At 36.5% G+C, this 12,291-nt stretch overlaps 1 protein-coding gene across 11 annotated transcripts in view; it reads left to right on the top strand.

The window, feature by feature from the left end:
• The window catches only part of BPTF (bromodomain PHD finger transcription factor), a 57,279-nt gene that overhangs the window by 16,694 nt on the left and 28,294 nt on the right, over nt 1-12,291 (top strand). For 9 of the 11 annotated variants that reach the window (XM_076353448.1, XM_076353447.1, XM_076353446.1 and 6 more), the window contains exons 3-10: nt 3,939-4,162; nt 4,909-5,109; nt 5,645-5,833; nt 8,520-8,693; nt 8,823-8,998; nt 10,219-10,574; nt 10,868-10,999; nt 11,542-11,671. In XM_076353448.1, the coding sequence (XP_076209563.1) occupies nt 3,939-4,162; nt 4,909-5,109; nt 5,645-5,833; nt 8,520-8,693; nt 8,823-8,998; nt 10,219-10,574; nt 10,868-10,999; nt 11,542-11,671 (1,582 nt within the window). The remainder of the gene's footprint in view (nt 1-3,938; nt 4,163-4,908; nt 5,110-5,644; nt 5,834-8,519; nt 8,694-8,822; nt 8,999-10,218; nt 10,575-10,867; nt 11,000-11,541; nt 11,672-12,291) is intronic. The other 2 variants (XM_076353441.1, XM_076353445.1) reach the window with 2 other exon arrangements.

The raw sequence follows: 12,291 nt of genomic DNA, 5'->3' as shown, positions 1-12,291 counted from the left end.
CTAAATTCTTGCTTTTTTTTTTGTTTTTCAAAGGGGTTTTTAGGGCTTTTTACTTCTTCTCCCCTCTCCCCTTATAAATATTATAAATCCATCATACCACTGGTTTTCCCATCTTTTAAAGGGTTTTGTAGACTTGTTGTTCACTGACTCTTTTATTTCCATGCTCATCACTTGCTGAGGGTAATAAGCGTCAGGAAATTGAGGACTTTGACTTGCATTCTCCTAGTAAACTGCTGCAGTGTTTTAACAAGTTATTTTTCTAGAAATATTGAGATGCATTGGATTTGTCAAATGTCTACGAAAGAAGATAATGAAACATTGTTTGGCTTTCATTTTGATAGCAGAAATAAGACACAAATTGTTATTCCTGAGTTGTATGTATCTCCCTTGACTGTCAAAACCAGTTTCAGCTTTTTTTCTGCAAGATTTGTTAGTTGTTTATGTTCTTAGTGGGTCCTCCTCTATTTTCTCCAATTATTTATTTCTCCATAAAAATGTTTTGGATCTTCATTTGAATAAGATTACTTCAAACAATTTACTGAATTCTTCAGTTCCTAATTGTATCAGCATGGAATTCAGGAAGGGGCCTATCTACTTTGCTATTACTCTACTTGAAAGTTTCTAGCATTTTCTGTGTTGTGATTTTTATCAGTCTTAAAACTTGCCTCTAAAGTCTGCCAGTGAATAGTTCCTGGTAGCAAAGGAGGCTGAAAGAGGTAGGAAATATTCGTGAGATTCTTTTCTCCCTTGCTTGGCCTCTGTTAGTGTATGTGACTCAGCTGAGTCCCCTGGAGACTAAGTAGACCTGTCCAGCACTGAGCTGGCAAATCTGTCTGGCTTGTCAGAGAAAACCGTTGGGCATCGGTCCTTGTGTAGACTTGCATCTTTCCATCTTCTTTTTATGATAGCCTCTCTGATTTCTTCAAAGGGTAAAAGTGGTGTCCCTTTAGCCAATGCAAAAAGTTGTTCAGGGAAAGTTAGCTTAAATCTTTTAATTGTTAATTTAAATCTTAACTTTAACTTTGCCAAAATGGATCGCGTAGAATGCATTCTACGGTAGTTCTTTGACTGTTAGTTAAGTTGGCGATGAGCACTCCAAGGCTTCTACTGGCATACACCTCAATCTTGAAAAGAAGTCTGACCAAAGATGAGTTTCACGTAAGCATACGTAACAGCAAGCTTGTGCCATTTCGTCTGTGCTTTTGTCAAGAGAAAACGCTAATTCCTGAACTTCTGTTACTAAGGTTGTGATAGCCTTCAATTCAAGAGAAATTCTATGCTCAAAACCCTATATAAATGAAGGAGAAGGGAGATAAAATACTCTTGGATAACCTCATTGTCCATTTCTAGCATATTGTCTGAGCAGTTCTTTAATGGTAGGACTCAAATCACACATGGAAAGATTAATTTGCTCTAGGTGCCTTCTGCAGAATACTCGCTTTTTGTGGTCTAGTGTCTTTATTCTTCACAGTGTGCTTCTGGGTTTTATTGGCCTCTAATATAGCATACCTCTACTGGTACTGAAGGCTTTTTCTTGAGTTATATAGGGAAATTGAAGATAACAGCTAATTGCTTTTCAGTGCAATGGAACCTTGTAACACTAGAATAGGAAGAACTGATGGGAAAGGGAAAGGCAGATGCTTCTTGGGGTTTTCAGGTGATATACATACGCATCCTGGATGCATTAGCATAGCTGTAGCAGTTTCAGATTTGCTAAATGGGGAAAAAGAAGAAAACACTTGGATGGTCACCATCAAAATTTAAGCAAGGTGTACAAGCCTCTATACCTGAGCTGCTTGTCTGGCAAATGATTACTAGCACAGCCTTACTTCATGGAATGATGAGACCATATAAAACATTCATATTGTTGCATATCTAGGTCATGTAAGAAGATGTATGAATGGCATAGCTATCTAGCAAATAATCGTGTAATGAGCTAGAGGTTCAAAATGAAAGGTTAAAGTTCCCTTTTTGGTGAGCTAAGAAATAATTGAAGTATTAACTTAGCAACAGCATTATATTCTGCAGTCATGTTTGTAAGGAGCAGAGCAGCCTTACAATTGCTGCTCTGCCAGTGTCTTGCTCTCGCCACTTCCATCGGACGTTTGCCAGGGAAAATTCAGAAGCCATACTTTCCCTGTCCTTTTTAGTTAAGCATTTCATTTCCTCTTTTTCTTTCCTCTTGCTGCATTCTTGCATTCTCATCTCCCCTTGCATCTTAGTTTTTGGGTGTTTGCCTTTATCTTCCTTTTCTGTGGCTTTTGTTCACACACAATAATAAAGGTGCTGCCATTCCTATTATTGTTAGTAAATAACTTTCTTGTTTTAGAGGAAATATGGTTTAAACAATAATTTTTCTTTAACATGGAAGTCTACAGGCATAGAATATTCCATAGAGTCAAAGATTGTCAATGTTCAGCTGTTACTTTTTGTTGGGTAGTATGTGAGCAGTCTTCCTGAAATGAGCTGTTTTCTGAGGAAAACTTGTCAAATTTAACCATGCTAACCTTTTAAAACTAATGGAAAGTTACTGGTAGCCTAGAGGAGTAAATGGGTAAAGTAGAATTAGTTGCTTTTCATGAGCAAAGGCCCTTATGAGAGAAATGATAGTATTTCTTTGCAATACACCAGGTTTTATCATCAAAACCAAAAGTCTGTTTTGTAGTAACGGTCGTGACAAATTAGTAGCTGAATTTTGTGTAATATTGCCATTACTAACTTCGTAACCACCTTATTTTAGTAGCATTTTGATTGAGTTGTGAGTATTACAGTTGTTTCATAAATACAATGTGGAAAATAGATGACGTTGCCTTATGGTTGTTTGGCTTTCTGAAAACCTGAGGCCAGTTTTTACCATTTTTAATGTATAAGCCATGTGGAGGCAGCCGGTAGAGAGGAACACACAATAAACTTTGCAAGGGAAGATCTTTCAAACTACAGTCAGCTTTCCATTCCTGTCAACAATTTGAATTAGGATTATAAGTGAGCCATAGGTCTGTAATGCTTTTACAGGTAGTGCAAGTGTAGCAATAGTTTAGCTCCTCTTCTACATGTGAAGGCCAGGCTGATAAATCATTGTGTCACCCCATACGGTGTTCACGGTATTGGGAGTGCTAGGGTGTGTTGCGGAAATGAGTGGTCCTGCCCACAGCCAGCCTGGATCTGGCTGCTGCTGCTGAACAGGACCTAACAAGCCAAGCTGAAATCAAGCAGCCTTCTGCAGAACCGCTTGGAGCGTCCTCCTTACGCTCTCCAGCACTCTGAGAGAGCCTGTTACCCGAGATATTTATGGAGCTCGCTTGGGTCTGGTGGCCCTGTTGAGATGTTTTTGACACTGCGGTCCTCCAGTAGTTTTGTCTAGGCTTGTGGTGTCCTGGAGTACCCCAGATAAAAAAATGTGGAAATCCCTTGATCTTTTCAAAGGATTGTATTTTGATTCTTTTGTCCCTTACTGGTGCTCTCACAGGTGAATGCCATAGAGGTGCTAATACAAAATATTTTATGAATGTCCCATTCTACGCTTTGAATTTCATAACTTTGCTATTTCCTGAATATGCAGTTGGAAACACTACTCTTTATGGATTCTGGAGCCATACCCTCTTTCATTGCAAATTGTTTGAGACTTAGTAGTAGATTACTGGTTACAGTAATAGTAAATATGAGAATAAACCTTGTTGCCAGATTGGACAAACCAGTTTTAAGGCGACTTCAAAAGCTTTGCTGAGGAAGTTGTCATGAGAACTTCTGAGGGGATGAAAAAAGGGAGAGAAGTGAGAAAGGAGTATTTGAGTACTAAACTGGGTGCATATGAGTGTCCTCATGTGATTTGTTTATTCACATTCAGGTACTGGCATTTAATAGTTCTCTGCAAAAAGTAGGCTCATCTTAATTTTTGTCATTTGTCCAGATATTTTAGTATTTTTTTAATACTCTTACAGAGAGGAAGATTCAGAAAGTGAGAAAGATAAGAAAATCTGGTACTATAGCACAAAGATACAGCTGGCAGAGTTAATTGAATGCCTAGACAAAGATTACTGGGAAGTTGACCTATGCAAAACTCTGGAAGAAATGCGTGAAGAAATTCATCGGCACATGGATGTGACAGAAGACCTTACTAATAAAGCAAGGGGCAACAACAAGTCTTTCCTTTCTGCAGCAAATGGTAAGGATATTTTGTTTAATGGGAATAGATGTTACACTTTGAATCAAATACTAGTTTATATTTATTTTATTGTAAGAAGTTTATAGAAATTGATGGAGAAGCATCATGCAGGTGCCAGCATGGCTATGTAGTGCTGATTTCTTGTAGGACTATGTATCAAGTATTCTAGGATGTGCTGAATGATTTGGATTCTTGGTATGCTTAGGGTGTGCCAGGTTGTGATTATTCCAGGTGTTGGAGTGGAGCTGTGTTAACTGTCAAATGTTTCTTGATGTACTGTCTTTTATATATATGGGTATATAACTCCTCATAAACATTTAACAATCCAATGGGAGTTGGAGTGGCAAAAATATTAGAGCTCCAATATTTGCTCCGATATTACGGAAAGTGTGAAAGAATGCATATCTCCTCTGCAGTTCCCCACCAACTTAATTTATCTACCTTGGAGCAAGAAATAGCAATACAAATCTGTGAAGGTTTGAACTTTGGTTCTAGGGAAGATGTGAAGATTAGATATTCAGGTTTAAAAATGGATTTAAGTCATCACTATATAAATGCGTAACTCCGAGAAATCAATAATTAAATCTTTGGAATTGTTTCTTCTAAGTGGGGAAAAGTGGTAAGAAGTTGGATGTTATCTGTTGTCTCATTGAAAAGAAGTAGTATTTATGTCATGTTACTGCTGCTCAGTGGCTCTGTAGGTGGTGGTTTGTTGTTTATTGATGACAACATGCTTTCTATTGTAGATGAAATTTTGGACGTTATCAGAGCAAGAAAAGGAGAAATAGTGGAAGATAAAAACACAGCAGATGACGAAGCAGAAAAGGCCAAAAGTGACGTTGATAATGACCAGACAGATGCTGAGAGAGGCAAGGAAGAATCTGGAGACCAAGACAAAACTGAGGAAACACCCACTGAGCAAGATGCGGAAAAAGTGAAAACAGAAGGTAAAGAAACTATGACTGTGCTTTAACAACTTCATTTAAGTAAAGTGAATCTTTTGTTAAGATCGTCACATTTCTTTAAGTGTTAATGTGATTTTTTTTTTGTATGATTCTCTAAGTTATTTTTTAAGTAATAGGTGATACTTGTCAGTTTGTTTGTGGTTGTATATTACAATTGTTTTTCTTGTTAAGTAATTTCACCAATTTTCCTACTTTTCAAGTTAAATACAGCTAGCTTATAGATACCTTGGCTTGAAGTACAGGTGGCACTTACAGGTTGTGAACATCATGTTTGTAGTAAGCAATGTTACATCATTTTTAACATTTTCCTCATCAGAATTAAATAGTTTGTTCTTTGATTCTGAGACAATACTCTCATAGCGCAAAAAAAAAGAGGAAAGGAAAAAGCTCGGTGTTTTTCAGCATTATCAAACAGACAGACAAAGCTGCTGAAGTTGCTTTCTATGGATGATGCCAAATGACATCCTAAGACATACTAAAGAATATCCCTAAAGTTTTGTTGTGCGTTTTACTATAGAGGCAACAGTCGTTGGGGATAAAAGTAACTCTGTGACATCAAGCACTGATGACAACAACACAAATCCTTCTGCAGGAGAGACTAGTTGCTCTGAAGGGAAGAACGCAATGGGGTGTCAGTCAGAAACCCTTGATAGCAACAACGTGGCAGAGAAGAAGGTGGCATCAGAGCTCCCTCAGGAACTCTCAGGTACAGAAGGCACTGTTACCAATGCCTCTGTAATTTGGGGAATCTGTTAAGTTTTTCTATCTGGTTTGTTGACTAAAACCATTCACAGCGTATATCACTCATGCTGTTTGCTTGCAGTGCCATCCTTTACTGCTACGTTGTCATTAACGTTTCAAAGTTAATTTTCTTGCAACTAGTGCTTGAAATTTGTGGCCCTCGTGACATTAGCATTTGTTTTCATGCCTTCCAAAGATGACTATGGCTAAGCTTTTTATGTTCTATTTTCTGTATATTTTATTTTTCCATAGTGATCCATAATGATTGTTAGCATCTTATCAAAGTTTATTTCAAAATCTAATTTGCTGCCAGCTTGTTTATTATTTTAACCTCTCATTTACTGTATAAATTACTAACAAACAAAGTATTTTCATTCACATGAGTAAACCATTGCACTGAAATGTCAAGATTGAAATTGTCGTGCTAGGAATTTTAAACAGATTTCAGAATTATAAGCACAGAGGCTCTTGTTGTATTTTAACCTATTTTGTTCTGCCGTGTCAGTGATTCAAAAGTAGTAATATACACTATTTAATTAAAAAAAACCCCAAACTTTAGATTTAGGAATAAATATGACTTGATTAGGAGTAACAAATTATCAGCGTACAATTCTAAATTGATATTCTATTACATTTAGAATTATATTCTGTTACAAACTGTACTACATAACTACATGTTATTCTAAACATCTGATTACTGTTAAAACGATCAGTGTTTTATTTTCAGTTCTTAAAAATCTAAAAATACTCTAATCTGTGATGTAGCCATACTCAGTGTGTTATGTTTTAAAAAGTGGTAGTAAACATTTTCTCTCCTACAGAAATAGTTCTCCATTCAGATACAGATTGCAGTTCTTGAACTTGCAAATGTGAATGCATCCAAATGTTGTAATAAACTTTTTTAATAGGAGGAGAAAATGAAAGTTAAGATTAATCCGTAATCTGGAAGCCTCATAATACACTTTTTTAATACAGAAAATGTCCTAGTGCATGAGACAGAAACCATACGTGTTAGATATTTGACCAAATATTTTTGCCTGTTCTCATATTTTTTATTCCATTTTAAAGTTAAAATAACTGTACAGAGGTTTAATGGAAAAGATACATATCCTATAACTTTGTTCCAGACACATTTATGGGTTCATATTTTATTTTAAAGATTCACTTACATATTTATCGTTATTTTTTATCATACTTTCACAGGTACTTTTCTCCTTCCAAAGCTTCTGGCTTATTTTTAAATTAGTGGGCTTTTTTTGTAGGAAAGTGTGTGTGTGTGTGTGGAGAGGGTTCTTCCTCAAGTCTAATCTACTGTATTCGTAGTGATACTTGTGTTCCTATTATGAAATTGTAGTTTGAGACACTCGTTTCAGAGGGAGGGAGAGATACTGAACCACTATCAATGAGGCAGCTACCCCCGAAGAGGGGGAAAATAAGAGTAAAATGCAAAGCTAGACAAGAATGTGTCTATCACCATCCTTGTTAAATGCAGTTTGGATATGAGTCTGGTTTGGGTGCTTCCACTCTCCAAATAGCAGGCACCACAAATGGTTCCATTTTCCTCTTAGTAAAAAGGGAAATGGATCGAACAGTGGTGGTCACCTACTTGGCAAAGCCAGAAATAAAGATGCATTCAGGTTAGGGATCTTCTAAGAATCCCAGAATATTTACCTAATTGTCTTTCTGCTGGGAGTGAGTATTTCACAAAAATAAGGTTTTGTTCTGTCACCTTTCTTAATAACAGCAGAATCTCTGACGTTTTGGAAGAATTCTAGAAACAGAAAAATCTTGTATTTTTTAAAAAGCTAAGCTGTGTCTCTTTTGCACAAAATCAAGACGATGTTGTTTTGAGGGATGGTGGCTTGTTCTTACTGGGAAGCTGGAGTGATTTATTTCTAGGTAGCTGCAATTCACTGATGCTGTAGTCGAAAGGTCATACTCGGGCAGTACACCTTAGCAACAAGTGAGGTGCAATGATGTCCACAGCTGTCAAGACAGACAGTAACAAGGACAACTGAGGACCAAGAGCCCATTTGTCTTAGTGAGCTTGAAGCAACATCCTGACCCATCAGATTGTAAGAAAGAGGCTGATATTTTAAGTTTGCAAAGGAGGAGTTTAGATATAGTGTGATGTCAATTGAACTGAAATCTGTGGGATTCCTCAGAACTAATGCGCTGAAGAAGAGACAATCAAAGACTCGGTGGAAAACTGGAGGGGAACTGAAAGGTGTGTGCTTTGAGGAACAGCTAAAGCACAAGAAAATCAAAAGAGAGAAAATCATAGAAGCTGCAGGAAGACCAAATTTCATGAAATCTGCATTCTGAAAGCAAAACAAAGTCTCAGTAGAGGATTCTCTGTGTGTGCATCTGTAGAAAAATAATTGTCTTGTATTTAAAATATATTCATATTTCATCCAAGTATGACTTTCAGTTTTTCAGAGCTGTAAAAGTTGAAACTGCTTGAAACAGAACAAAAAATACTTTCATGGATACAGTGCTCCAGAGGGAAGTAATATTTTATGGGTATTTCTCTCCAGTCCAGCAAAAGATGTTCACCTGACTTTTTTTGTTTAATGAAAAATGTAAAACTAGAAAAAACTGCATTGATCTAATTTAAAAGAAAAACTAAAAATGAAGTTGTTCTTTTGTAGAAGAAACTGGTCAGATGATCCCTAGCAACAGTAGCAGTGCATCTGCTGCACCTCTACACTCAGACATTGAAAACAGCAACGGTAGTGAGTTGGGCTCTGGGCAGAATGACTCCATTAAGACGCCTGATGATGCTGAAAATGCAGAGAGGGGGTCCCAGACTTCAGAGGACATAGGTAATAATAGCATCTCTAACTTTCATTTTACGCATATTTTTCTTTCTTTTTTTTCTTTATAACTCCTATACATCAATAGAAAACTTCCAATTTTTAAGTTTGTTTTAAAAGCCTTTTTTTCCTGGGCAGGAGAGAAATCTAATGGTGAAAGAAGTGATTCTCCAGGCGCAGGAAAAGGCACGCCAGGTTCGACGCGAATGCTCACAAGATTACGAAATCCAGATAGCAAGTTGAGCCAGATGAAAAGCCAGCAGGTTGCTGCTGCAGCACATGAAGCAAATAAGTTATATAAAGAAGGCAGAGAGGTTTGTGCACGTCTTGGAAAATTCAAAGAAGTACAAAAACTGTTTTAGAAAACTGATAATATTTTTAAAAATAAAGTGATTTTGGCAGACTATGGAGGTACTTAAAAAAAAAAAGTAGTAATAATAAATTAGCAAATGGTGAAATTGTAATATCACTGGAAGCTTTTTACCTCCCTCTCCTTTGCTTTTGCTCTTTTAGTTGCTGTCTACAGAGTCGTATGACAGTGACCCAGTGCACCTCCTTTCCTTTAACGTGCTGGTCATCAAAGTTAGAGAATTATTTACTATATAGCCAGTAATAAGTTATGCATTTTCTTCCACTTCTGTCTTCAAATCTCTCAGAATTCGTGTGCCAAACTACAACTTTACAGCGGTTTGTGTTTGATGATTGTTTGAATAGCTAGGTATAGCCACATTTCCGGTTCATAACAAATCTGTACTGGAAGAGTATGGTCATTTAAAGACAAAACTGTAGCACTGCTTGATGCAGATAAAAGCGAAATCTCTCTCAAATGTCTGCCAGTTGGTATAAATTTTTTGTATGGCTGGAGGTCGTTTGTTGGGGTTTTTTGGTGGTTTGTTTTGGGTTTGGTTTTTTTTAAGTAGCCCAGTTTCTCCAGGAAAGAAGTGTTTGAATGTTAAGAGTTCATTGCAGTTAGTTGTCTGCATATTGCTTGGTGTATTAATGTTATTTTTGTTAACTGTTTTTCCTTGTAAGTTAGCATTTAGCGTATTTATTCACAAACCTCTTGAATTTGGAACTCAGTTATGAGTAATTAGACCAGTGATGTTATCCATGCCATGTTTTCAAAGTCAAAGATATTTGTTTGCTTAGCTACATCTATGAATTCTGTGATTTACCAAGGAGGGGTTTCACAGAAAGCTTACTGAAGTTCAGGGAAGCTATTTTCCCAAAGCTGTCTCCCTCAATAGGCATGATTCAGAGCAGCAAAACGGGTTCCTGTTTGACTTCCTCAGGAGCCTGAATGGCATTTTTTTTAATGTTAAAGTTGATCTTTGGGAATATCCTACCTCTATATACAATCAGTGATGAAGTACATATATTTAGTATATCGGATAAACAGGTATTTGCTTCTACAAACTGATGTAAGGTATTTTTATTATTTTATATATAGACAGTTGAAGCCTAAATCATAAATAAGTAAATAGAAATATTTAAAACTTAGAATGATTTTAAAGATGCACTTCTCTTTCACAAGGTTCTGGTGGTCAACTCTCAAGGTGAAGTCTCCCGAATGAACACAAAGAAGGAAGTTGTGATGAAAGGAAATATCAACAATTATTTCAAATTAGGGCAAGAGGGGAAGTATCGTGTTTATCATAATCAGTATGCCACTAATTCATTCGCATTGAACAAGCACCAGCACAGGGAGGACCATGACAAGAGGCGACATCTCTCGCATAAGTTCTGTCTGACTCCTGCTGGAGAGTTCAAATGGAATGGGTCTGTACATGGGTCCAAAGTTCTTACCATATCCACTTTGAGGCTAACTATTATTCAGCTAGAAAACAATATCCCGGCATCATTCCTTCACCCTAACTGGGCTTCCCACAGGTAAATTAATAAATGAAAATACATATTCTCTTGTTTTACTTGTATTTTTGCTAACAGTATTAATAAGCAATGGTCTTTGTTTTTTCAAATCAGTGATTTCCAAGCACCGTGCGTCAGTTTATTAAAATATAAGATCACATGTTTGTGTTTTGTGGTGGATGGCTAAAAGGATTGCACATTTGAGTAAAGTATTAAAATATAGGAGGTTTTATCCTACCATTAAATCTTATTAACATAGCATGCTATATTAGTGCATGTGTATGTTTCAGGTTTTTATCTTTTTTCCAATTTAGGTCTAACTGGATTAAGGCTGTTCAGATGTGCAGCAAACCTAGAGAATTTGCACTAGCGCTGGCTATATTGGAATGTGCCATTAAACCGGTTGTCATGCTGCCAATCTGGCGGGAATCATTGGGGCACACTAGGTAAAATAAACATAAAAATTTCTTCGAATATGAGAACTTTACTTTGTTTTACAATTACTAGTTCCTCTAAGCCTGTAAGAATTGAATTTAGTCAGTCATTCAGCACTTGAAGTGTTTTTCTCAACCAGAAACATTGAAAATACATGACAAGATTTTCATAGTGTCATTGCTCCTGCAAAGCAAGTTTTCTTTATCTGAGCCACAGTCTCAAAGTGATAAACTTTGGGAGGCTAGGAGAGCAAATTTCAACACACTCAGTTCAGTGGAGTCTGTCTTTTGTCTCTCATTGTGTCATAGAACCAGAAATGAAATGTGTCTGATGTTAGACACAGTTGCAGGCAGCTGTGTTTGCCTTACTGGAATAGCCAAAAAAAAGCAGTGTTCCTATTGCAAATAACACATATGACATGATACTGGGCTTTCCTCTTAATTTCAGATACTTAAAATTATTCAAAGGGATAGTACATGCTGTTGTTTGACTATTTTTTTGTATTTGCTTACAAGATCCTGTACTTAAATGTACTTAAATCTATATGTATTAGATTACGCAGAATGACAGCGATAGAAAGAGAAGAAAAGGAGAAAGTGAAAAAAAAAGAGAGAAAACAAGAAGAAGAAGAAACAATGCAGCAAGCTACATGGGTGAAATATACATTTCCTGTCAAACATCAGGTAAGGTTTTCTTTTGTGTGAAGAACAAAAAAAAGTACAAAATTGTTGATTTCTTACTCTTTTTCTGTTTTCATTTTAAACTTAAAATTTTAATGCCATTGTGTTACTCCCTGCCATTGGAGTAGGAATCATGCCCACCTATTCAAGCACATAATCTTGGTCTGAACTACATTTGACATGTATTATGCTCTTAGTGACAGTGCCTGAGTTGACAGATCTTTGTCTGCAAAATGCAGCCTTTCCTAATGGAAGGGTTCTAGATGTTTATTGGAATCTTGTCTGTATGTCTGTCCAGTGCTCCCCTCCCATCCCATTCCCGCCCCCCCCAAAATGCTAGCCTAGCTACCTTTACTTTGGAAGGTTATATTTTATGATGGGAACTACTATAGAAACCTGTTTATATTTTCCTACAGTAGATATTAAATATTTTTGTTGGAGTTCTTTGCTCTAAATTTTTGTTGTAACAAACGTACAGGTTGATTCAAAAACTTGTATAATCTTTCAGCTTTTAGGTAAATAGATTCTCACTGGTACATGAAATTTAAAATTTTTTTTTAGACGTTACTATGATAGAATCAATTTAATTATCAGGAGATATATCTTTAATTTTAGATAGCACA

Source organism: Aptenodytes patagonicus, chromosome 16 (assembly GCF_965638725.1).
Source record: "Aptenodytes patagonicus chromosome 16, bAptPat1.pri.cur, whole genome shotgun sequence".
In the NCBI taxonomy this organism is placed as follows: Eukaryota; Metazoa; Chordata; class Aves; order Sphenisciformes; family Spheniscidae; genus Aptenodytes; species Aptenodytes patagonicus.
Note: the sequence above shows the minus strand (reverse complement) of the source record. Positions and strands in the feature narration are given on the sequence as shown.